The 27,842-nt window shown below is 39.4% G+C and overlaps 1 protein-coding gene across 1 annotated transcript in view; it reads right to left on the bottom strand.

Moving 5' to 3' along the window:
• Window positions 1-27,489, bottom strand: part of XPR1 (xenotropic and polytropic retrovirus receptor 1) — a 219,367-nt gene extending 191,878 nt beyond the window's left edge. Inside the window, exon 1 of the mRNA XM_072648484.1 lies at window positions 27,379-27,489. Coding sequence (XP_072504585.1) covers window positions 27,379-27,447 — 69 coding nt within the window. The 5' untranslated portion in view covers window positions 27,448-27,489. The remainder of the gene's footprint in view (window positions 1-27,378) is intronic.
• Between the last annotated feature and the right edge of the window lie 353 nt (window positions 27,490-27,842).

Consider the following 27,842-nt stretch of genomic DNA (forward strand, 5'->3'; position numbering starts at 1 on the left):
AATAAGTTACCCAGCAAAGCTGAGTAATATTATACATATATATGTATGTATGTATGTATGTATACACACACACACACACAATATAATCCTACAGGGGAAGAAAATGAAGCTTTAATGAAAAAAAAGAGGACTATCAGACATTCCTGATGAAAAGAACAGAGCTATATAAAAATTTTGAACTTCAAACATGAGTTAAGACAAACATAAAAAGGTAAACATAAACAATCATAAAGATTAAATAAGGACAAACCGCTTATATTCAAATATGGGAAGATTATACATACATCTCCTCCGAATACTATTATCAATAAGAGGTCACAGAGAAAGTCTAATTAGACAAGGCTTGAAGAGTGATTCTGTTATATCTCGATCTTAAGAGAAAAATGGAAAGAGAGGAAGAAAGAGGGGATAGTATAAATAGGTTAGGGAAAATTACCTCACATAATCAGTGTATACAATTAAACATCTATATAAACAAGGAGGAGTTGGAAGAATGACTGGCACTTGAACCTCATTCTCATTTGAACTGGTCAAGGAGGGAAGAGTATACACACATACACACACACAGATCTGGGTACAGAAATTATTTCACTCAAAAGAAGGGAGATAGAAGGGAAAGGGGAGAAAGGAGAATTGGAAGGAGGGTGGATTAAGGGAACAGAATCCTAAGCAAAACAAACTCTAAGGATATATAAAAAAATATGTATAACCTCTTTTTTGATGTGACAAAGAATAGGAATAAGAGGGTACCCATAAAATTAAGGAATGGCTGAATAAGTTATGATATTATATAAGTATGATGGAACACTATTGTGCTATAAGAAATGGCAAAGGAGATGGTTTCAGAGAAAGGTGGAAAGTCTTACATAACGAAGAATGAAGTCAGAAGAATCAGAAGAAAAAGAATTTATACAACAAAATATGATAAAGACAAACAACTTTGAAAGAATTAGGCTTCTGATCAGCATAATGACCAACCATGTTCCAGAAAATCAGTTTTAAAACCATACTACACATCTCCTGGGAAGCTAGGTGGCATAGTGGATCAAGTGCCAGTCAGGCCTGAAATCAAGAAGACCTGAGTTCAAATTTGACCTCAAATACTTCCTAGTGTGTGACCCTGGGCAAGTCACTCAACCCAGTTTGTCTCAGTTTTCTCATCTATAAAATGAGTGGCAGAAAGAAATGGTAAACCATTCCAGTATCTCTGCCACGAAAACCCCAAATGGGATTCTATCAACAATCACAATCTCATGAGACTTATGTGAAAACTAGATTTTATTACAAAAGAAATAAAATCATGCGAGTGGAACCCAAAGGGTTCACAGTCCTTGCAAAAGTTTACATATCTATTGCTGTACAAAAGGAGGAGAAAACACGAAGGGGTATGGCATGGGAAGGAAAAGGTACAATAATCCCTCCTGAAAGGGAGGAACAAGGCAATAGCAAAAGCCACGTTCTTTTGCCTTGGAAATCACTAGACAACGAAGCTGTGAGGATCTGCTTATCTGCAAAGGACCCCACTACACATGCATTTCCCCAGCCTGGCATAGCCTGGCTGGCACCTGTCTTGACTCCCAAGAACACACACAGAATGCAGCATGGGGTACAAATAACAAATTATGTCACGGGGCGGGGGTGGGAGGAGCACCATCCTTGACACATTCAGAGCCGTGTACATGCTCCGGGTCCATAAAATATGGCAATTCAAAAAGACAAGTTTAGAGAACCCAAAACAACAACAACAACAACAATCCACCTCCTAACAGATACATGAAGCATAAAGAGTGCCAAATGAGGCACGAAGGTTTGTGTGGGCATGGAAAAAAAAACCTGGTTGCTTGGCTATACATGTTTATTAAAAGGGTTTTGTCTTTAATTCTCAATTGGGACAGGTAGGGTGAAAGAAGGCAGATTTCTGCTGAATGGAATGTGTGTGTGTGTGTGTGTGTGTGTGCACTATATTTCACTGTACACTATATTTCAAGAAATCATAAATAAAACTGCCCAGACCCTACTAGAATCAGAAGAAAAAGTGAAGGTAGAAAGATCCTTCAACCCATTCCTAAAAGAAACTGCAGAAGGAAAAATAATCGCAGAAATGTCACAGACAAAATCCAGAGCTTCAATATTAAAAAAACCAACCCTCCAAGAATCTAGAAAGTAGTCCAAGATCACACAAGACCTGACTATTTCTACTTTACGCAAGAAGAGATCTTGGAATATCCCAAAAGGCAAAAGATGTAGCTTTATAACCAAGAATAACTAACCTAAAAAGCTGAACACAATCCCTACAAAGAAAAAAAAAAACTTTTAAAGTGAAGAGAGCAGGGGTTTTTAACATGAGGCCCATGAACCTGTTTTATTTAATATTTTAATAACTACATATCAATATGCTGTTTCTTCTTAATTTTATGCATTTTATTTTATGCATTTTAAAAGATTATTCTGAGAAGGGGTATTATAGGTTTTACCAGACTACCAGAAGAGTTCAAGTTACACACACATAAAAAAAGGCTAAGAATCCCTGGAATAAAGAATGGCCACACATTTCTGATGAAAAGAACAGAGCTGAGGACAAATTTTAAAATGCCAACATAAGAATAAAGAGAAATATAGAAAGATAAATTTATGTGAGCAATCGGAAGGGGTTACATGATAATGTAGTGCTAACATTTTTAATAGGAAGAGAAGAAATAAGTATCCCTTCAGAACCTTAATGTTTTATAAGGGCATTGAGAGACAGAGACAGAGAAAAAAAAGTGCCTAAGAGTGGACTGGTTCTGTGCTGAGGGTTGTTTTAAGAGGAGAAAAAGAAGAGATGAGAAATATACTAGTGCACAAATGAGAAAGAAGAGGGTAGAACCTGGTATGCTTAAAAGGGTGCATGAAAAATGGTGTATACAAGTAGGGAGAAAAGGGTGCAGGGAATATGCACCAGATGAACCCAGTTTTACCTGAACCTGATAAAGAAGAATTGAACATGTACATGAGTGAGCACACACACACACACACACACACACACACACACACAGCTTAGTACAGATATACATCAAACTCAAAAGGAAACACTTTTAAATGAGAAGAACAAAGGGAAGAGGAACAGGAATTATTTCATTTGTATTTGTAACCCATGCCCTATCACCGAGTACCATGCCTGGCACACAGTAGTAGTTAATAAACATGTGATTTTATCAATGATTGATCAATGATTATCTATACTAGAAATTTCTTTATAAGTATCAAAAAGATGTTCTCATCTATTTCCTACTAGCAATCTCAAGTTAGTTCTACTTGGACAGTGCCTTTAACAATAACAAGATAAATATGAAAGTTTCTAAGCCTAGAAGAAAGGAGATGCCTCAGTTATCTTATACCTAGCACCTCCAATTCATTCTAGAGCTTACTATGGTGTGGTCTCTTCAGTTACTGCGGTCCTACTCACCCTTTCTGATAGCTTTTACCTAGATTTTGATCACCCTTAATGGCCTCTCCTTTGGTAACTGTCTCCTCCAGATTCTTATCTATCTGATTTTGGACCCATTTCTTAGTCTGACCTTTACTATTCACATGTGCTTTAATGTCAACTTTCTAGTTTTAATCAATAGCCTTTCCATATTTTTCATTACTGTATGATCCCTTCAGGCTTTGCCCATCCAGGACACACAATCCACTGTCATCCACACCTCTCTGTTGAAGAAGAAATAGCATCCTGATCTCAGGTCCAAAATAAGGAGCAATAACAGATTCCCAGATCAGGGCATTGCTAAGTGGCACAGTAAGCACTAGACTTGGAGTCAAGAAGACCTGAATTCAAATCTAACCTCAGACACTCAAAAGCTGTGTGATTCTGGGAAAAATCACTTAACCTCTGCTTCATTTTTCTCAATTATAAAATGTAGATCATAGTAGCGCCTACCTTACTAAGTTGTGAGTCTCAAGGAAGAAAATATTTATAAAATGTTTACCATAATGCCTAACCAATAGAAGACACTTAACAAATGTTTCCTTCCTTCCTTCCTCCCTCCCTCCCTTCCTTCCTTCCTTCCTTCCAAATCCTCCCAGTCAAATACTATATGTAAACAGAACTTTAGGCTTCATCAGCATTGCACTTGACTTCTGACTTCTTAGGGCAGTTTCAGTAAGACTATCTTGCAGTGAACAAGAAGTTGCAAGAACTGATGTGCTATAATAAATATTAGTACAAAAGATATTATCTGAGCGCCCTTCTTCAAGGCAGTTACCTCAATTCAGGAGAATGTAACTTCTAGCAAAGAAGGTCCTGGTCCATGCAGTGAAGAATGGCATTTCAAACCTTCCACCTTGTAAAGTGCCCGCTAATTTGGAACCATGCCCCAGGGGCTATAAAACTATGCATACCCTTTGATCCAGCAATATCACTGTTACGTCTATATCCCAAAGGCATCCAAAAGGGGGGCAAGGAGGAAGGACCTAGTTGTACAAAAATATCCATAGCAGCTCTTCTAGTGGTGGCTAAGAATTGAAAATCAAAGAGATGCCCATCATTTGGGGAATGGTTACACAAGTTGTGGTATATGATTGTAATGGAATACTATTGTGGTATAAGAAATGAAAAACAGGATGATTTCAGAAAAACCTGGAAAGATTTACATGAACTAATGCACAGGGAAGTGAATAGAACCAGGAGAATATTGTATCTAGTAACAGCAATACTGTACGATGAAGAGCTATGAATGGCAGCTATTCTCAGCAATACAATGATCCGAGACAATCCCAAAGGACTAATGATAAACATATTATCCGTCTCCAGAGAAAGAACTGATATTGTTTGAATATAGACTGAAGTATGCTATTTTCACTTTCATTATTTTTCTTCACACAATGACTAATATGGAAATGTTTTACATGATTGCGCATGTATAACACATCTGATTGCTTACCATCCCAGAGATGAAGTAGGGATAAAATTTCAAACTCAAAACTTCAAAAAAATGTTAAAAAGTAACAACAACATTGTAAGATGATCAGCTGTGAATGACTTGGCTATTCTCAGCAATAGAATGATCCAAGACAACTCTGAAAGACTTATGATGAAAAATGCTATCTATCCCCAGAGAAAGAACTGATGGTGTCTGAATATAGACTGAGGCATACTTTTTTTTACTTTATTTTTCTTGTTTTTTTTTTTTTAATTTTTGGTCTGTTTTCTTTTACAATATGACTATGCTGTGAAATGTTCTGCATGACTACACATGTATAACCTATATCGAACTGTTTACCTTCTCAATGGGGGTGGGGAGGGGGGAAGAGAGAGAATTTGGAACTTGAAAGTTTTAAAAAAGGAAGGTAAAAATTGTTTTCACATGTAACTGGGAAAAAATAAAATACCGAAAGAAAAAAAATGTTAAAAATTATTTTAACATGTAATTGAGGTGGAATTATATATGTATGTATATTTGTATATATATGTGTGTATATGTATATATACTCATAAACAAATAACATTAAAAACTACTTAAATACATGCCAAAAATAAAAAATGTTTAAAAATTTTTAAAAATCAAGTACTTAATTCAAATCTTCCATTTTTTGAAGTGCCTGGAAACTTAGTGTTCATGCCAAATTTTGTGATCTTAATATACACACATACACACACACACACACGCACACACTGCAATAAGTTGAAACAAAACTTCCAATAAACTTAACAATCAAAGATGAACTCCACTGACGTTTTACTCCAGTGTCTCAGAGGATCATAGAATTTAGAACTACAAAAAACCTTAGTGATCAGCCCCAACCCCATCCCAGATGGAATTCAAACTCAGATCTCTTCTGCCTCCAAAGGACATCCCTATAGAATGAATAAAGGGTTCTTTTCAATAGGCCTGACAACTAGGGAAATGCTCTATTACTCATAGTACCCTCCCACTACTAAAAGCACCACAAGTTCAAAATAATTAAAGAAAGAATTTTTCCATCACTCTTCAGACCTAGTGGCTGATCACTAAATATTCTTGCTAATGTTAAGTTCTAAGCAGTGCACCATGCAGCAACTCTGAAACTGTTAAAAAAAAAAAATTAGTATATTTGAGCAGAGTTCAGTGCTATAAAAAAAAAGGAACTACAAAACAAAATTAAACTGATATACTGAATGATCTGGACAATCATGGCTATGTAATATGGTAATAGACAAAATGTAAGCAATTAATATAAATGATCAGGTATGTTGTAGGGGGTAATCTTTTTCTGTTATAGGTTGAATTACATGACTAATAATGCTCCTTCCAACTCTAATATTTCTTGATCCTGTCTTTCATCAATCAAAATTACTATTATTTTACATAGCCAAACCAAGCATTTCTAGAGGCAGCCAGGAATTGGGGAATTGGAAGTCCTAAATTATTGTGCCTCCTCCCTTCTCCAGGAAAACACCAAACACCTCAAGTGTTGGGAGCTGGGTCATGACAGTCACAATTAAGTCCTGGAAAATTTTTAGGTAAGGAAGCCTAAACAAACATGAGTTGTTTAGCCTTCATCAAGAGAATTCAGAAAATACAAGAAGTCAATCCAGGCAGTAGACTCCATACAGAATCCTTGAAAGGAGACAACAGGCAATGGATTTGGAAAATATAATACCTGCTTTCAATTAATTTAACAAACAGTATTTGTTCTGAGCAAGGCAATGTATTAGGCATTAGGAATACAGATATAAGAAAAACAATACAAACTCTACCCTTAAAAAGCTTACCATCTAACAGGGGAGTAACATATATATGGTACCAGTTATAATGTAATAAAGAAAAATGGGAGGGTCTGGATAAAATGTGATGATTATGAGAAAGAAGAGAGCCCTGTTAGCTACAGAGACAAAGGAAGATTTCACTGAGAAGGTGGCAATTTGAGCTTGGTACTGAAGAAGAATGAGAAGGATTTCAATAGGTAAAGAGAGTTGTTCCAGAAGAGGGAGATAACTTATACAAATACGTGAAGGCATAAGAATGCAACGTAAAGTGTGAATCAGTTAGTAGTCCAATTTGGTTAGGACACAGATTGCATGTAGTTGAGTAGGATGAAATACTGCTAGAAAAGTAGGTTTGAAGTCAGACTGTGGAGGGCTTTAAATGCCAAACTGAAGAGTTTATATCTGGAAGGGTTTTTTGGGTTTGTTTTTTTTTTTTCAGTAGAGGCAGTTCTATGAAGAATGCATTGGCTGAAGAAAAGAGTAGTGACATGAAGATTCAGTTAGGAAATCCCCACAGTACAAGAGAGAAGTAATGAGGGTGAAAACTAAGGCAACAAGAATATGTATGTAGAGGATGGCTGTAAGAGACGTTGTAGTCATATAATCTGTTGATGTGGCAAGTGATAAAATAAGGATGTGAGGGGAAGGGAAAATCCCAGGGATCCAGTCCAGGTGACCAGGATGATAATCAACAGAAACAGAGAAATTACAGAGAAGAGCACATTCTGAGGGGAAAGATTTGGGGATTCCGTTTTGGAGGTGCTGCATTTGAGAAGGTAATGGAGTATACAGGTAGAGATAGCCAGCAGACTATTAGAAGAATGAAGGGCAAGAATGGGCTGGATCTGGAACTGATCACAGAAGAGATAAAGCCTAAGGAATGAATAAATTTGCCAAGTGAGAGAATATAGAAAAAGAAAAGAAAAACAGATGTCAAGGGTATCCACAGTGAGACAGGAAAAAGAAGATGAATCATACATGTTACTGGAGACAGGACTTAGTGACACAACTTAGTGGGGACATAATAGTAATCTTCAAATGTTTAAAGGACTGTCTGGAGAAAAATGGATTAAACTTTTCCTAATAGTGGGATTCTTTCTTGGAATTAAATCCTCTTCACTGGAATTCTTTAAAGGATGGCTGTATGACCTCTTGTTTAACATGTTAGAGAGGAAATTCTTCTTCAAATACAAATTGGCCTGAGATTCATTCCAAATTCAAGATTATGTATTTCTAAAACTAACTCATGAAATAACATAATGAAAAGCAGCTTAGTATAGCAGAAAGAGAATTGAAATAGGAGTCAGGAGGCCAGGAATCTAGTCTGGTATCTTCCACTAATCAGTAATGTGACAGTGTACAAAGTGTGTGACAAAGGAAAAGATAGACAAGTAAAAGACCCAGAAAATGGAGTGTTATGGAAGCCAAGAAAAAGAGAGTCAGAGAGGGAGAATAAAGTATCAAGGTGACCACTTCCTCACTAATCTTCAAAGAGATAAACGAATTCAACTAGTTCTTTCCCCCTTTCCTAGGAGATAAATAGAGTTGAGAGTCCACAGTGTTTGCCCCACCCGCAGGGCAAGGAATAAGATTTAAGGGAAGGCCACTAATTAACTCCAGCTCCCAAAATTTAGTGCCCTATCTGCTTGGTTTGTGACCCATTCCTGATTCTAATCTTCCCTTTTTGAGCATCCTCTGGCTTTTGTTTGCCTAGGTTTGACCCACAGAACCTTGCTCTGACCTCCAGAAGCTGTCAAATCTTTCAAAACACATCCCAGTTCTTAGTTCATTCAGATACTCCAAACACACTATGCCTCCACCTTTGCAAGCAAATAAAAGTTTTCCATACTAGATACAGAGAGCTTCAAAATTCTGAAATCTTCAATGTCATAATTTAGTCTTTTGAGATGCATAAAACACAGAGCCTTTACAAGGTGATTTTAATATGACCTAATAGTTGCAGATTCAAGTAAATCTAGTACACTTAAGTGAGTAATCATTAATTTAAATCTCTAAATCCACACTGTCATGAATACAAAGAAAATTCATTCTCAACAACTTACATAACTAAAATTCATTAAGTAACATAATGAAATGCAGCTTAGCAAAGCAAAAAGAGTATTAAAATAAGAATCTGGGAGGGGCAGAGCCAAGACAGCAAAGAAAAGGCAGGGGCTCACCTGAGCTCTCCCAAATTTCTCTCTAAACAACCTTAAATAATGCCTCAAAACAAATTCTGAAGGGGCAGAACCCACAAAAGAACCAAGTGAAACAATTTTCCAGCCAAAGATAACTGGAAGGTTGGCAGGAAAGATCTGTCTCACTGGAGTGAGAGTGAGGCACAGTCTAGCTCAGATGCAGGCCACATCTCAGCAAACCAGCAGGAGGCTTTCAAGGCAACTCAATCAGAGATGGTGGCAACGACTTCTGGAGCTCTTAGCCCACAGATGGTAAGGAGGTCAGACAACTGGTCAGAAGAAGATTACAGGGGTCAGGACTCTGTTGCACTGCCCTACATGGATCTGGGTCCTAGTCCCAGGGTGAGAAGGACCACTAGCACACCACAGCTTGCAAATGCAGGGAAGCAGGGACTTTGGTCACAGTTCAGGGAAGAAAAGACTGCTTGTTGTCACTCACAGACCAGGAGAATAGTAAACACACCTCTCCCAGTATCATACCACCTTGGAAGCTGCCAAAACTTGCAGACTCCTAGAACTAGCTCTGAAAACAGCTGCACAAAAACCCTGAAGCTTGGGACAGAGAAGCAGAGCTCAACTTTAACAAAGAAATAGGCTGGAAAAATGAGCAAACAACAACAACAAAAAAAGAACCTGATCATAGAAAGTTACTACAGTGACAGTAAAGATCAAAATCCAAGCTCACAACAAAGTCAAAACTGTTACACCCAAAGACTCAAAAGAAAAATGTGAATTAGTCTCAGACCTCAAAAGAATTCCTGGAAGAGCTCAAAAAGGATTTCAAAAATCATATAAGAGAGGCGGGGGAAAAATTGGGAAAAGAAGTAAGAGTCATGCAAGAAAATCATGAAAAAAAGAGTCAACAGCTTGCTAAAAGGGGGCACAAAAAATACTGAAGAAAATAACACCTTAAAAAACAGAATAAGCCAAATAATAAAAGAGGCACAAAAAATTCACTTAAGAGAAGAACTCCTTAAAAAGCAGAATCAGCGGGAGGAGACAAGATGGCAGAGTAGAAAGATACACATGTGCTAGCTCTGAACCCACAGCCCATAAGTACCTGTAAAGAAGAACTCCCAACAAGTTCTGGAGCAGCAGAAGCCACAGAACAACGGAGTGGAGGAGATTTCTGTTCCAGAGAGGCCTGAAAAACTGACCCGAAAGGTCCGTCACACACTAGACCCGGAGCAGAGCCCAACTCTGCCTTGGCCGCGTGGCGCCGAGAGGAGCAGATCCGAGCAGGCTTGAGGGACGGAATGTCCAGCGGCCAGGCAGGTCCCTCCACCCACAGGTGCCAAAGGTCAGCGAGAGAGTCTTTTTGGCTTGCCGAGAGGGGAGTGGGGTGTCTCCGTAACTCAGGCCCCCTCAGAAGGCAGCAGTGGGGGCAGCAGCAAACGGAGCTCCCAAAGCAGGCAGGAGCCTGGATCCATTGTTGAAGGTCTCAGCATAAACCCACTGAGGGAACTGAGCCCTGAGTGGTGGCCCTGCCCCAACCTGAGCACCTGAACTTAATCTCAACTGAACAGCAGCCCCGCCCCCACCAAGAGCCCTGAGGCTGGGGAGCAGCATTTGAATCTCAGCCCCCAAGCACTAGCTGGGTGGATCTGGTGGAGAGGTGGGTGTGGAAAGGAAACTCAGAAGTCAAGTAACTGGCTGGGAAAATGCCCAGAAAAGGGAAAAAAAATAAGACTATAGAAGGTTACTTTCCTGGTGAACAGATATCTCCTCCCATCCTTTCTAATGAGGAAGAACAATGCTTACCATCAGGGAAAGACATAGAATTCAAGGTTTCTGTATCCCAAACATCCAAAATAAATATTCAATAGGCTCAGGCCATGGAAGAGCTCAAAAAGGATTTTGAAAATCAAGTTAGAGAGGTGAAGGAAAAACTGGGAAGAGAAATGAGAGAGATACAAGAAAAGCATGAAAAGCAGGTCAACACCTTGCTAAAGGAGACCCAAAAAATGCTGAAGAAAATAACACCTTGAAAAATAGGCTAACTCAATTGGCAAAAGAGGTTCAAAAAGCCAATGAGGAGAAGAATGCTTTCAAAAGCAGAATTAGCCAAATGAAAAAGGAGGTTCAAAAGCTCACTGAAGAAAATAGTTCTTTCAAAATTAGAATGGAACAGATGGAGGCTAATGACTTTATGAGAAACCAAGAAATCACAAAACAAAATCAAAAGAATGAAAAAATAGAAGATAATGTGAAGTATCTCAATGGAAAAACAACTGACCTGGAAAACAGATCCAGGAGAGACAATTTAAAAATTATGAGACTACCTGAAAGCCATGATCAAAAAAAGAGCCTAGACATCATCTTTCATGAAATTATCAAGGAAAACTGCCCTGAGATTCTAGAACCAGAGGGCAAAATAAGTATTCAAGGAACCCACCGATCACTGCCTGAAACAGATCTAAAAAGAGAAACTCCTAGGAACATTGTGGCCAAATTCCAGAGTTCCCTGGTCAAGGAGAAAATATTGCAAGCAGCTAGGAAGAAACAATTCAAGTATTGTGGAAATACAATCAGGATAACACAAGATCTAGCAGCTTCTACATTAAGGGATCGAAGGACGTGGAATAGGATATTCCAGAAGTTAAAGGAACTAGGACTAGAACCAAGAATCACCTACCCAGCAAAACTGAGTATAATACTTCAGGGGAAAAATTGGTCTTTCAATGAAATAGAGGACTTTCAAGCATTCTTGATGAAAAGACCGGAGCTGAAAAGAAAATCTGACCTTCAAACACAAGAATGAAGAGAAGCATGAAAAGGTAAACAGCAAAGAGAAGTCATAAGGGACTTACTAAAGTTGAACTGTTTACATTCCTACATGGAAAGACAATATTTGTAACTCTTGAAACTTTTCAGTATCTGGGTAGTTGGTGGGATTACACACACACACACACACACACACACACACACACACAGAGCACAGAGTGAGGATGAATAGGATGGGATCATATCTTAAAAAAATGAAATTAAGCAGTGAGAGAGAAATATATTGGGAGGAGAAAGGGAGAAATGGAATGGGGCAAATCATCTCTCATAAAAGAGGCAAGCAAAAGACTTTTCAGTGGAGGGAAAAAGAGGGGAGGTGAGAGAAAAACATGAAGCTTACTCTCATCACATTCAACTAAAGGAAGGAATAAAATACACACTCATTTTGGTATGAAAACCTATCTTACAATATAGGAAAGTGGGGGAGAAAGGGATAAGCAGGGTGGGGGGGATGATGGAAGGGAGGGCAATGGGAGGAGGGAGCAATTTGAAGTCAACACTCTTGGGGAGGGACAGGATCCAAAGAGAGAATAGAAGCAATGGGGGGGCAGGATAGGATGAAGGGAAATATAGTTAGTCTTACACAACATGACTATCTTGGAAGTCATTTGCAAAACTACACAGATATGGCCTATATCGAATTGCTTGCCTTCCCAAAGGGAATGGGTGGGGAGGGAGGGATGAAGAGAAGTTGGAACTCAAACTTTTAGGAACAACTGTCAAGTACTGTTCTTGCTACTAGGAAACAAGAAATACAGGTAATGGGGTATAGAAAGTTATCTTGCCCTACAGGACAAAAGAGAAGATGGGGATAAGGGAAGGGAGGGATGTTAGAAGAGAGGGCAGATTGTTGATAGTGGCAATTAGAATGCTTGGCGTTTTGGGGTGGGGGGAGGGGACAAATGGGGAGAAAATTTGGAACCCAAAATTTTGTGGAAATGAATGTTGAAAGTTAAATAAATAAATTTAAAAAAAAAAAAAAGCAGAATTGGCCAAATGGAAAAAGAGGTACAAAAGCTCACAGAAGAAAATAATTCCTTCAAAATTAGAATTGGGCAAGTAGAAACTAATAACTCCATGAGACATCAAGAAACAATAAAATAAAGTCAAAAGAATGAAAAAATAAAGTAAATTTTCCATTTCATTGGAAAAACTGACCTGGAAAATAGATGAAGGAGATATAATTTAAGAATTATTGGACTACCTGAAAGCCATGATCAAAAAAAGCCTAGACATCATTGTTCAAGAAATTAACAAGGAAAACTGCCCTGATATTCTAGAATCAGATGGTAAAACAAAAACTGAAAGAATCAACTGATCACCTCCTGAAAGAGATATAGCCAAATTTCAAAGCTCCTAGGTCAAGGACAAAATATTACAAGCAGCCAGAAAGAAAAATTCAAATGTCAAAAAGCTACAGTCAGGATAAAACAAGATTTAGCAGCTTCTATATTAAAGGATCAGAGGGCTTGGGAATATGATATTCTGGAGGGCAAGGAAGCTAGGATTAGAACCAAGAATCATGGACCCAGCAAAACTGACTAAAATCCTTCAGGGGGAAAACAATGGATGGATAAAAACAATGGATAGTCAAAGAAATGGAGATTCTTGATGAAAAGACCAGAGCTGTACAGAAAATGTGACTTTCAAATTAAAGACTCAAGAGAAGCATAAAAAGGCAAACAGGAAAGAGAAACCAAAGGGGATTCAATAAGATTAAACTGTCAATATTTCACCACCAGAAGGTGATACTTAACTCCTAAGAACTTTCTCATTATTAAGGCAGTAAAGAAGGCGTGTGCATTGACAGAGGGCATGGGTGTACATTGAATATAATGAGATGATTATCTAAAACAATAAAAATTAAAAAGTGAAAAAGAAGAATGCAATAGAATAGGGGAAAGAGAGAGGTAGAATATGGTAAATTGTCTTACCTAAAAGAGGCACAAAAGAGCTTTTGCAGTGGAGGGGAAGATGGAGGAATTGGGGGGAGGAGAAGAGTACCTGAACCTTACTCTCACTGGAATTGGCTCAAAGAAGGACTCTCACACACACACACACACACACACACACACACACACACACACTCACTCACTCTCTCTCTCTCTCCCTCTCTCTCTCCGGTGGTTATAGAAATCTATCTTACCCTCCAGGAAAGTAGGAGGGGAAGAGGATAAGAACGGGGGCACATAGGAGGAAGGGTAGATTGGGGAAGGTACTAGTCAGAAACTAGTCAGGGTGGACAGGGTGAAAGGAAAGGGAGAGTAAGATAAATTAGGAGGAAAATCTACAGTAAACATAACTGTGAAAAAAAATTTTACAGCAAGTTTCTCAGATAAAGGCCTCATTTCTCAAATATACAGGGAACTGAGTCAAATTTATAAAAATAAGAGCCATTCCCCAATTAATAAACTGTCAAACGATATAAACAGACAACTTTCAGTAAAAGTAACAAAAGCTATTTATAGTCACATAAAAAAATGCTCTAAATCACCACTGATTAGAAAACGACAAATTAAAAAAATTCTGAAGTGCCACCACCCACCTATCAACTAATGTGACAGAAAAGGAAAATGACAGATGCAGGGAGGGATGTGAAAAAATTTAAATATTATTGTTGGTGGAGTTGTGGACTGATTTGACCATTCTGCAGAGCAATTTGGTACTCTGCCCAAAAGGAACATACACTCTTCGACCCAGCTATACCACCACTAGGTCTTATATCCCAAAGAGATAAAAAACAAAAAGGAAAAGGTCCTATATGTACAAAATATATTTATAGCGGCTCTTTTAATGGTAGCAAGGAATTGGAAATTGAGGGGATGCCCATCACTTGTAAATGGCTGAAGAAGTTGTGGTATATGATTGTGATAGAATACTGTTGTGTTACAAGAAATGAAGAACAAGATACTCTCCGAAAAACCTGTAAAGATTTACAAGAACTGATGCAAAGTGAAATAAGCAAAATCTACAATGATCAATTGTGAATGACTTAGCTATTCTCAGCAATACAATGATCCAAGATAATCCCGAAGGACTTATAATGAAAAATGCTATCCACATTCAGAAGAAAAAAAACAACTAATTGGGTCTAAATGCAGATCGAAGCACGCTTTTTAAAACTGTCTTTATTTTTCTTGGGGGTTTTTTGGTCTGTTTTCTTTCACAACATGACTAATATGGAAATATGTTTTGCATGATTACTCATGTATAACCTATATCAAACTGCTTACCTTCACAATGAGGGGGAAGGGAGAGAATTTAGAACTTAAAATTTAAAAGTAAAATTTAACAAATGTTAAAAAAAATGTCTTTACATGTAATGGGGGGGGGGGAAATAAAATACTAAATTATTAAAAAGGAACCAGAAATCTAGTCTGGTACCTTCCACTCATCAGTTAAGTGACAATGAACAAATTACCTAACTCTGGTTCTACACCTCAGTTTTCTCAGTTTGCGAAATGAGGAAGCTGAGGTTGGATAATCTCATTTCTAAGGTCTCTCCCAAACCTAAAAGTCTATGACTGACATTTAAAACTTGAAAATCAAAGTAATCGTACTGAAGGATTACCTGCAAAAATAAAGTCATGCAGTACAAGCCATTTATGCATACATATTAAACAGACACAAACTCTTGGATCTTAATATATGGTAAACTGACAAGTTCTGAAGCAAAATGTCTACTCCAATGTGACTTTCAAATGAATGACTTCTAATTGTAACTAAGTAGTTTTGCCATCAATATTATTTTAGTAATAACTGTTTAACCAACACATCAAAGCAAAGCCTAAGTTTCCAGTTTAGTAATTCTAAGAAAGAATTCCAAAGTAGAAAGCAATACTATACACATTTATAACATATCATATAAGAAGAAAAGGAATTAAATCTGTGAGTAAATAACCCACTTAATTTGCAGTTAAATATATAGAAGCCTATTATTTATCAGTACAAAAGGCAGTGTGATATGGTTACAGAAAGCCAGCTTCAGAACCAGGATGACCTGAGTTCCAGTCTGGTTTCTAATATATCATCCTGGCTGTGTGACCCTAGGCAAGTCACTTAACTGTTAATAGCTTTAGACAACTCAATCAAACTATTAATTACAGAGAAATTAATGATCTGCGTAGACAGTACTTTCATCATCCATTCCAGGAGTTCCTCACACTGATAAACTCACAGGGCCAATCTCTAGCTCTAGTAAAAACTGTTAACCAAAACAAATTAAACAAATCACATAGGTAATGTCAAAAAACTAGAATGCAAACTAACTTATAGCTGTCATGAAGATTTTCACTTTTACTAATCCAGTTCAGAGTCATATCACTGCCATCCCTTCAAACCCTGTCTAGAATAGGATCTCTTCAGGCTCTGCTGGAGGATCTGTCATCTTAAGGATTTCCACTTAACTGACCCAGGCATCAATTTCCTCACACATCAATGAATCAATAAACATTTATTAAGTTCACTTATTACATGCCAGGCATTGTGCTAAGCACTAGAGATAGAAAAGGAGAAAAAAAGATCAGTTCCTGCCCTCAAGGATCTTTTACAAGTTAATGGGGAAGACAAAATGCAAAGAAACATACACAAAGCAAGCCACATAAAAGATTAAAAAGGAAATAATGTACAGAGGAATTGTGCTAGAATCAAAAGGGATTGGGGAAGGCTTCCTGTAGAAGATGCTATCAAAAATTTAAAACAAGAAATCTACAAAATAATCCACAGGCAGCTAACAGGATTGGCTTAGTCTATGTAATGAATTTTGTGTTAGAATGTGAAAATTCTAAGTTACACCACATAGTTCAAACAAACCCTTTCCTCTAATCCTACCAATTAACTTAACAAATGCTAAGGGATTTTCCTATCAGTTCTCTAGGAACACCAGATCATTCAGTGTATTTGAATAAATCATTGATCAAGGATGAAGAGATGCCTAAAAAAAGTTTGCCAAATGTTTCTTATAAAATAAACTGTATAAAACAAGGTAGTTTTTAAAAGCTGGGTAAAAAACATATCGCCTTCTATTAAATTTTCATAACTGACCTCACTTAAGAAACATTACTCAGTCCAGAGTCCTTAATTGGCTGAAATCTTTCATTTCCACACCTTCTGTTTAAGGTGGGAAAAGAACAAAAAAGGCATTAACAAAGAGAGTGTTTAAGTTAGGACAATGAACTGTCATATTGCTGAAGGTATTACCTAAATATTCATTCAGTTACTCAACAAGCATTTTTAAAAAATAAAAATTACTAAGGGCTAAGTTTTCCATCAAGGCAAATAACCCTAACAAATTTTACTTCACCCACCCAGTCCTAAAATCTAGTTCTGTGTCAGCCAAACGACTTATATGCTTAATGAAAGAAAGGTGCCCTCCATGTTAACTTAATACACTAGAAGCCAAAAGCCAAAATTCCTGCTCCTTTCCTAGTCTCCTTATCCTTACTCCACACGCTACTAATCTTCCTCTTTAGGTGAGCAAGCTCAGATTATTCACTCTACTTCCTAGCAGATCCAAGGCTCCATTCTGAACTTAGTCCAGGCCTATTCTAAAGGATCTCCAGGAGGTTAATTTGCTTGAGGGAAAAATCTAGTCCACTTAGAGGCAGCTAAGTATAAGTAAGCAGCATGCTGTCCCTGAAGTCAAAAAGAGAGGTCAAATCTAGCCTCAGACACTCACTAGCTATGTGACCCTATACGACCTTGAACAAGTCATTTAACTTCTGTCTGCTTGGGTTTCCTCATCTGCAAAATGGAGACCACAATACCATCTACCTCCCAGGGTTGTTGTGAGTATCAAATGAGATCACTGTGAAATGCTCAGCATGGTGCCTGACACACAGTAGGCACTCAGTAAGTCCTTGTTCCCATTCCCTTCCACTTGAGGGCAGATAAAGGGGCCCTGAATCTTCTACTGGGCATAAATGGATCAGCCTCTCAATAACAAGATTCCAGATGGAATATGGACCTGAGACTAGGCCAGATTCTCCAGGGTTGGCCCAGAACAAACCAATCCCAAGTCAAATTTTATGGCCCCATATAGCAGAATTCTTTGCTCATCAATCAGACTCTTTTCTGAGTACTCATCATCCAGATCACCCAGTACTTTGTAAAACAATGAAGAAATTAAAACTTAAAATCTTTCAACAAATCTTTTCCCAGTTAGATGCTATTCTGGACACATCTACTTGCTCCAGTGTTGTCCTTAAAAAATAATAATAATAAATAAATAATTTTATTAATTAATTAAATTATATTTTAATATATTTATTATATAATATATTTATATGAATTAATTAATTAATAATTTTATTTGTGGGATAAACATTTGAAAAGAAAACAATGATTTTACCATCAGTTGGCCAAACTAGAGATTCCTAACAAGTTCTGGCAAGACAACTTAACAGCTCTAAATAATAAACAATACCTGTGGGGAATTCAAACCTAGTACTGTACAAACATTCTCAAGAGTGATTTTATACATAAAAATTTTATACATAAATTATACATAAATTTTATACATAAAAATCCTAAAAAGAAAAAGAAAGTCAGTCAAGTCAGCAAGCATTTATTAATAATAATTAACAATAACTGTTAAGCACTACAAAAAAAGGTGGTAACACTACTTCAATGAGCTTCCCCTCTAATGGGTAAGACTATGTAAATAACAATGAACAAACAAGATATATTCAGGATAAACTGGAAATAATGGTCAAGAGAAGGCACTCACATTCAGAAGAAAGCAGAGAGGTTTCTTGTAGAAGGTATGATTTTAGCTGAGATTAGAAGGAAGCCAGAGAATCAAGACAGAGGGAAGAAGGAGCACTATAATAAAGCTAAAATAGAAAATAACGAATACTTGCTAAGAACCATACCTCCTTTGCCCCCAGCCCAAACTCCTGATCTGCTCCGTCTCCGCTCATCCCACCCTGCCCTTCAGTCTCACTTCCCTGGCCTCCATCAAGACTCAGCTTAAATTAAATTCCACCTTCTTAAGTAGGCCTTCCTTGCTTCTCCCTATGCCCTTAGTGCCTTCACAGTGAATCTATTCTGTGTGTATAATTTTTTGCATGTTGTCTTCTCTAGTAGAATAAGTTATCTGGGGGCAGAGATCGTTTCTGCTTTTCTTTATATCTGCAGTACTTATCACAGTGCCTGACACATGTTAAATGCTTATTAAGATGTTTCTTTTTCTCCATGTCCCTTCTCCAAAACGCACAGACAAGGGAAAAAAACCGAATCTAAAAGTATGAGGATTACTTTTAAAATAGCAGAATAATTACAAAAGCTTCCTTTGCCAATGTCCCAGATAAGCATCACATCAAACTCAGGGTGTTAGAGGGAGAACTTCTGCACTGGGTTTGAGGTTATATCTCTAAGATTCCATTCAAATATTCTAGGAAAAAATGGGAAAAAAATGGAAAAATAAAAAAAAAATGAAAAAAAGAGCTGCCTGGCATACTGTTAGGAAGATTCATAAATCCTTATAGATAATTTTCAATTAGACTGAACCTTTTATTTTGCTCTCAGTAGTTTGCTTTTTTTAGTACGTGCAACTAGAAAAATTGTTCTTTGGAATATGAAATAACCTAAGAAGAAGATGTAAATCTCTGGGAAAGATCACATTTAGATCCAAGGTACCTGAAAAATTCTGTTTCTTTTTCCAATAACCTAATAATGGCCTAAGTTCAGAAATGACTCAACAACAACAACAAAAGGTCCAAGTTCATTCTGATTAATCATTTCTAATGCTTTGAAAACCAAAACCACATTAACACTAAACACAGAAGCCCTTCCTCTTTAAGAATTCCCAATGCTTTGTTTTCCCTAGCATCCCAGCAGTCTTGTTGACTCTAGTTTCCCCGATACCTACTCCCTCTTTCTCTACATTCACAGAGGCCCCATCACCTCTCTCCTGGACTATTGTAAGAACCTCCTAATTGGTTTCTCCCCTCTTCAATCCATCTTCCACATGCTTCCCAAGGTATTCCTCATAATTCAAGTACAGGTCTAAGTACCATGCTGCTTTCAGTAGGTTCCTATTAGCTCCTAATCTACCTTTCCATCCTTTTTTCACACTATTCTCATCTCTGGCCATCTGTGCATCTCCTCCATGCATTAGCCATCCTCCTGTATCTCAAATAAATGGACTTCCCCTACCCTTCCATCCAAGAATATTTATCTTCTTTTCAGACTCAGTTCAGAAATCTCCTGATTCTTCTAGCCACAATTACTCTCTCCTATTATAATTTTTCTTTTACTTACTACTCGTGTACATGTCATATCTCTCTGTTCTACCGAGCCTTAGAACCCCTCCCTGTCCCAAAACATAATAAGCTCCATAAGGGCAGGGGCTCTTTCCTTTTCTGTCTTTATATTCTGAACAGTAAGGATAGAGCCTTCACGTAGCAGGTACCTGAAGGTTCAAGTTTAATTGAAATGAATTTTAGAAATGGAAGCAAATTTAGAGACTATGCAGTTCAACTTCTTTACATATTAGGAAGTAAGCCCAAAGAAATTAGGTAACTTAGCCTAGGTCACATACAAATTTAGAAGTGAAAGAACAAGGGCTGGAACCCAAGTCCAATGCTTTACTATACCACATGTTTAAGATACAAAGTAATAGACAGTGGTAATTTCCTCATCATTAGTATTCCCTTTCATATTATTCTTTATGAAATCTCTTCACAAACAACTCAAATTTCCTTACATTTTCTCTAGAATGTTTGTCTTTTAAAACTTCTCAATGTCCCACTCAAGATCTACCAAACCATTTCCACTGTGCTCTCTGGAATGTCTGCTCCACGGGTAACAACACTGCTTTTGTCTTCAACCATTTCCACTTTCATTCCTTCTGGTACTAAAATTTGGTTCCTTCCTGATGACAGGGTATCCCTTGGCCATTCTTTCTAACACAGTAGCAGATGATAACAACAACAACAACAGTTATCATTTATATAGTGTTCTTAGGTTTGTAAAGTCCTTTACAAATTATCTCATTTTATCCTCACAACAACATTGAGAGGCAGATGCTATTATTATCTCATTTTAGAAATAAAAAGACAGAGACAAACACAAGTGAAGTGACTTGCCCAGGGTCACACAGCTAGTAAGTATCTGAGGCTGAATTTTAATTAGGGTCTTCCAGACTCCAGGGTGAGTGCTCTATCCACTCAGCAGTAACGTTCACTCACACTACTCAAATTCTACTCCCTAGTGGAGGTAGGCGAAGTCAGAATATGACACTGTTCCTCAGTGTGACATCCAGATTCTCCCTCTACCATCACACAGAAACTTCCTCCTTTGAGGTTCACACTCATATTTATTTCCCAATCAAGAATCTATTAGCTATTATCTATTGACACCCCAAGACACTCTCCTTTTCTCCTTTAGTAGTCTTCCTCTCCTCCCCAATTCTCACCTTCATTACCAAATTCTACATACTGCCACTCCTATCTGACACCCTATCTTTTATCAATGTATTTATTTCCCTTGAGCTACTCCACTCCACCTCAGCTACACATGCCCATGAAAACCCACTAATACAACATTTCATTGTTCAAGAACTCTGAAATTTCTTTTTCTGATTACTATTTTTTACCAGTCTTTGTCTTTGTCCTATGATACCTCACTCCAACCTCCAATCCTTCCATGCTCTCAGTTTTTTCCCAAACCATCGACCCTCCACTGGCTACTTTCTCCTCCTTTCCCTATCTTGACCCCTCAGTAAACCAGTTTCACTCTCCATTGTCCTCTACATTCCAGCTCCTTGGTCCCTTATCTTATCATCAAACATGTCTTGCCAAACTCCAAATTTGGATTATTCCCACCATTTGATGTCTTTGTTCCTATTCCCTGCTAAACAAAGCTGGAAGAAACTGCAAAACCATGCTGACACAGTCCAATACAAATTTATGTTCCAAAATCTCAACTGGGACCCCACTGCTATAAGTCACTTATTTCATACTTCCCTGACCAATTCACTATCCCACTCAACACAGCAGCTTTTCTAAATTTTTTCATTCCTCCTCAAATCTTCCAAGGCTCCACCTTCTTTCTTAATTTTAACTGAGAGCTTAGCCTCTTACTTCACTTAGAAAAAAAAAAAGACCACTCAACAGAACTCCCTCTTTTCCCCTCTTAACTCATCTCACACTCCAGTCTTCCTTTACTCTCTCTTTCACCCCTGTCTCACACTTCTGTTTGCCAAGGCCAACTCCTATAAATGCACAGGGGATCCCATCTCATCCTGTCTCCTCCAACAGATTGCCTCTTCTGTCATCTCCACTTTCACTACTTCTTCAGTCTCTTCCTGTCCACATCCTACTTTCCTACTGCCTGCAAACAGATCTACGTCTCTCTCATTGTTTAAAAAAACCTGACTGCCCATCCTGGCTACCAATCAAACTATATCTCTTCCTCTCCCTTCTTCGTACTAAACTCAAGCTGACTGTCTCCCACCAGTATTAGTTAGATATTCCTGGTCCAAGTCACTTAAACACTGTCTGCCTCAGTTTTCTCAATTGTAAAATGGGGTAACAGTACCTATCTCACAGGACTGCAGATCAAATAAGATATCTGTAAAGCACTTAGCCACAGAGAAGTTGCTAATAAATATCCATTCCATTCTCTTTCCTTCCTTTATTATCTCCACTTTTTACCTATTTTTCCAGTCTTTTTATTTTACTCCCCTCCACATGATGTACCATCCAACAACACTGGCTGTTCCCTCTACTCTGCATCACCTGACTTCATGCATCTGTACTAGCTGTGCTCATGTCCAGAACCCTCTCCTCCTAGTGGCTTCCCTGGATTCCTTCAAGTTTCAGCTAAAAAGTTCACCTTCTGCCATAAGCTTTTCATTCCCACTCACCCCCAATGCTCATGGCTCCCTTCTGAGATCACCTCCAAATTGCCCTGTATATCTCTTGTATGTACACAGTTGTTGGCATGCATGTTGTCTCCCCACTGGAATGCGAGCACTTTGAGCGCTGAGACTCTTTTTCCTACCTTTGTATGCTCTGTGCTTAGCAAGGTGCTTGGCACATAGCAAATGCTTAATAAATGCATGTTGTTGACTTTATAATTATTAATAACCACATAAATAATTACATTTTTATGAAAAAACACAACTAAGTTTAATGAAAAATAATTCCATCCTTTTCATGACTTGCAAGTAAAAACTCCAGAACTGATTTGAGATAAAACTAAGGTTCTTAAAACTGTTTAGTCATTTTAGCAGAAACTATTAAGATTTGATCTCATTATAATATATGCCATTACCAAAAAGAAAAAAACCATCTCGGTTGAATACAAAATTTTTCTAAGAGCTAGACCATTTATTTCACATAATATTCTAGAGAGCAAAATTTCATTGCAACAAAATTGCATGGGGACTATTTCCTAAAAGTAACTGGCAGTATCATATCTCAATACTGTTCCAAGAAGTTCAAGAGGGACTGAGCAGAACATAGAGGTAAAATATGGGAAATATATCACCACTAATAGAAAAACATCTCAAAGCAGATGTTCTACTAATAGTGACTCAGTACCATCATCCTGGAAAAGGCAGGATGGGATAGTAAGGGAAAATGTACTTGACTGATACAGCCGCTTAACTGCTGGCTGACTCTGGCCAAGTACTTCCTCTCCGCAGTACTCACTTCCTCATGTGTTAAATGTGCCAATTTCCTTTCACTTCCAATGTTTTATGATGCTCATCATATGTGATGAACCTCAACACATTAATTACACTATGAGTGGTTTCCATAAAATTTTCAAAGACTTAGGAATAATTCTACAAAACTTTTAGAAAACACTTGGTTTTTAGAGATAAACAATGTTCTATTTTCTCCAAAGTTTTCAGTCTTCCAAAATTTCTAGAATCAACTAGGACCCTAAAATATTTTTTCTTATTTTAAAAGACCACCATGAATTTAACCAACTGAATTCAATAAACAGTGATTAGTCACCTTAATTCAAAGAAGTGGATCATGTACCATTAATTAGTGATCACAAAGAATAAAAACAAAAATACTGACCTCAAGAATAAAAAATCTATATCATCTCATAATCACAAAAAAAAATTGTCCTATATTTAATATGATCTATCTTCTGTGTAGAATTAGTCACTATAATCTGAGATTTTCAAATACGGATAGATAAAATCAAATAGCAATAGCCTACCATGATGGAAAAAAAGGTGAGAGGTTAAAATTGTGTATGTAAAACATATAAATCCAGACTCACTTATTCTGGACTTTGGAAAATAATCCTATACACCTGATCTTTTATTCATATATTCATTCAACATTTATTAAGTGCATACTATGAGTCAGACTGTGAAAGACTATGGGGTATATAAAAATAAAATCAAAACAGTTCTTGCCCTCAAGGAGCTTATATTCTAGTGGAGAGAAGAGGAAGAACATAATGTCTAGCAATTAAACAATGATTTAAAGTTTGCAAGTGCCTTACAAAAATGAACACATTTTATCCTCACAACAACCCTGGGAGGTAGGCATTATTATTTCTCCCTCATTCAGAGATGAAGAAACTGAGAATGAGAAAAGTTAAATGCCTTGCTCAGGGTCATACAGCTAATAAGTGTCTAATGTCATATTTGAACTCAGCTCTTCCCTACTCCTACTGAGTGCCCTACCTACTGAGCCACAGGGAAAAGATACAAAGTCATATTGGGGGGCAGGGTGGGGGGGAAATAGCAACCAAAGTAATCAGCAGAGGCCTCCAGCAGGAAGGGGTGCTCTGAAGGAAGCTAGGAATTCTATGAGTTAGAGTAGAGTAGGGACTGTATTCCAGAGATGCGGAAGGATCTGTGCCAAGGAAAAGAAAGCAGAGATGAAACGTATGGTGAACAGAAAGCAGGCTAGTTTAGTTAGACTATGAAGTGCATTAAGGAGAGTAATGAGCAATAAGTCTGGAAAGGGAGGATAGAGACAGATGTAGAAGGAATGTAAGAGCCAAAAAGAGTTTTTACTTCATCTGAGAGACAAGAAGGAGGTACTGGAGTGTCCTGAACAAGGGTATAACATAGTCAGAGAGATTATCTCTGTGATAAACATGGAGGATGAATGGGAAAATATACAGACTGATGGCAGGAAAATACAACGGAAGGCTACTGCAATCATCCAGGTGAGAGGGGACAAGGGCTTGAAGTGGGATGGTGATCACACAGGAAATGAAGGGGAAAAGTGTAAGACTCATTAAGGAGGAGGAGGAGTCAAGACCTGGCAACTCAGGGGGTAAGAGAGCAGGGTAACTCTTTGAGTTTGAAAACCTGGGTGACTAGAAAAATGGCAGTGCTCTCACCACAGACAACAAAGAGGCAGAGGGGAAGGAAGGGTGGGAGGGCATACTTGGACATTCTGTTGGTGATTTCTAGTAGGGAGCTGGTGATATGATAAAAGTTAAAGAAAAAGACAAGATCGAGAGCAGGCCACATTGGGGGAGGAGGGGAGGCTCGAGAGTGAAGAGCCTGTATGCTCTAACAAAGGAATGTGAGAAGAGATGCCAGACAGGTAGAAGGAAAATCAAAAGAGAGTCCATGGAGGAAAAAGTATCCAAGAGGACAGTTTGCCAAGATGGTCAACAGTGTCAAATGCTGCAGTGGGATGGAGAAGGATGTTGACTGTGAGAGTCACAAGATTTGGGAGTTTTCTAAATACACTGTTAACCCTAAAGAGGGAGAGAACCTATTCCAGTGAATGATTAAGTCAGAAGTCAGGTTGTAAGGTCAAAGAGTGAAAGGTGAGAAAATCAGAGGAAATGTGAATAGCAGCTTTTTCTGAGAGTTTGCCTAAGAAGAGGTTATAAAATGATAACCTGAAAAGATGGTAGGATCAAAGGATGGTTTCAGGTCCAACTTCTCTTCCAGATTGTCCCTAATGTCCATCCATGTAGCCTAGGACCCTGCTGCAAAGTGAGGTAAGGAAGCCTAGAATTACAGTGGACAATTCACAAAGTAGATAGTGATTACAATAATTTACACTTACGTTCAAGGTATCTATCAATGTCTCTTCTTCCCCCAAAATAGTCCCAAGCTATGCCATTTTCTATATTAAATAATGCCAAGTGGCTCATGCCATTATCCATCCATTAAAAATATCATGCTAAACACACGTGTACATATATTTATGTGGGCACACGCACATGTATGTGCACACTTGCATATTGTGTGTACATGTGTGTATACACACAGAAACCTAAGCGGCTGCCTCAACATGCTCCTTAACTGCTTCCACAAAGAACTGACGGTGGTACTGAAAATTACTACCAGAAAGATAAAAGAAATACACCCCCTTTTCAATAAAAACCACAATCTGGACTACAGCCAAGGTTTTTAAATTAACAGAATGTTATTAAAAACAATAAATCACCAAGACATTACAGGCTAAAATGGTAGTCTCTGTACTACAATTCTCAGTCACACAAGAGCCACAAAACACTACCAAAAACTGAAATGACAAGAGATAATAAATGATTCTCTGCCCTTTCATTTCAGCCAATAATCAAATATTTTACATTGCAACTGGATTTTTTCCAGTAATCCTAAATCCTAAATTAGCATTTAACCGTGCTGCATGCCCATCTCTAACTTCTCCAATAATGACAGTGCTTACATGAAAAGGTAAACCTCTATCACTTGATACCCTTTTCTTCAGCTAGCTTACATTAAAATCCAGGAGAAGAATAAGATGACTTCACTCCTGAGTGGGCATCCTAGGTGCGGGTTCGTATTGATCTTGCACTCTTTGTTCCATCCTGGGCATGGAGATGAAGTCCTGGGGGTCGGAGAGACTGCTCTCCACAGCACCCCTTCTCTCCAGCCAGGGTCTGGTCTGCGTGCTCAGCGCCCCCAGGACATCCCCCAGCGCAGGGACCTCGGCGTTACCTTCAGAAGTAACGGCACGGACCTTGGCCACCCCGTTTCACACGCTCCCTGCCTGGGGCCCACTACGGAAGGGGTTACGGCCACGGGCTACGGAGGTCCGGACTGTGAGGAGCCTGAAGGGACAGATCTCGCCCCAGCAGATAAAAGCCCTGGGAGGCGGCGGGGGAGGGGGCTTGCGGCAGACCCGAAAACGAGAAACTGAAAACCTGCCCCTCTCCTCCCTTCCTGCCCTCCACAAGCACCCCAGCCGGCCGCTTTGCATGCTTGGTGCAAAACGGGGAAAGCGCTCTCCGGCGCCCACAAACAAAACGGGACGTGCCGCGCCGGGGTGGGGACGGGGTCTGTCTGTCGGTCAGTCTGCCTTTCCGTCAAGTTCCAAAGGCTTTGTCAACAGGGCTGGGGGGCGGGGGGGGCACCTGGAAGGGCAGCCCGGGAGAGCTCGCTCGCGGGGCTTGGGGGGACGGGGAGGACGGGCTCTGCCCCCTCCCCCACGGGGTGCCCCTGCCTCTCCTAGCCCGCACCCCGCAGGAAGCCGCAGATCCGTTACACCGGAGAGGGGGGAGGGGGGCGGCGGAGCCGGCGGGCACGGCCGGGGCACCGGCGCGGCAGGGGGCCACTGCGGCATCCCCCACCCCGCTCCGCGCCGGGGCCGGAGCCGGAGCCGGGGCCGGGGCCGCCTCAGCTCCAGCTCCGGCTCCGGCTCCGGCTCCGGCCCCGCTCCCGCCCCGCTCGGGACGCGAGCACGGAAGGGAGGTCGGTACCTCATACTGGATGTACTGCTTCCTCCACTCGGGAGTGATGTGCGCGGAGAGGTGCTCGGCGAACTTCATCCTCCTGCCTTTCCCCCCTCACTCCCACTCGGGTCCGGCTGACACAAGCGGTGGCAACGGCGGCTCCGGCTCCTCCCCACATGGGCCCCGGCGCGGCGCTGGGCGGTGCGGTGCGGTGCGGCGCCGGGCTCCTCGGCTCCTGCTCCCGCTCCCGCTCCTGCTCCCGCTCCCGCTCCCGATCCCGCTCCTCCTTCTCCTCCTCCTCCTCCTCCTCCTCCGCCTGCAGCCGCCGCTACCGCCGCCGCCGCCGCCGAGTTCTCCTCAGAGCCGCCCTCCCGCCATCTTCCTCCTCCTCTCCCGCGGCCCCGCCCCGTGCCGCCCTGCAGACGTCATCGCCATGGTAACCGCCTCCTCCGCAACGCGACGAAAGGAGGCGGGGAAGAGGCCGGGTTTGC

The sequence above is a fragment of the Notamacropus eugenii genome, chromosome 2 (genome assembly GCF_028372415.1).
Source record: "Notamacropus eugenii isolate mMacEug1 chromosome 2, mMacEug1.pri_v2, whole genome shotgun sequence".
NCBI lineage: Eukaryota > Metazoa > Chordata > Mammalia > Diprotodontia > Macropodidae > Notamacropus > Notamacropus eugenii.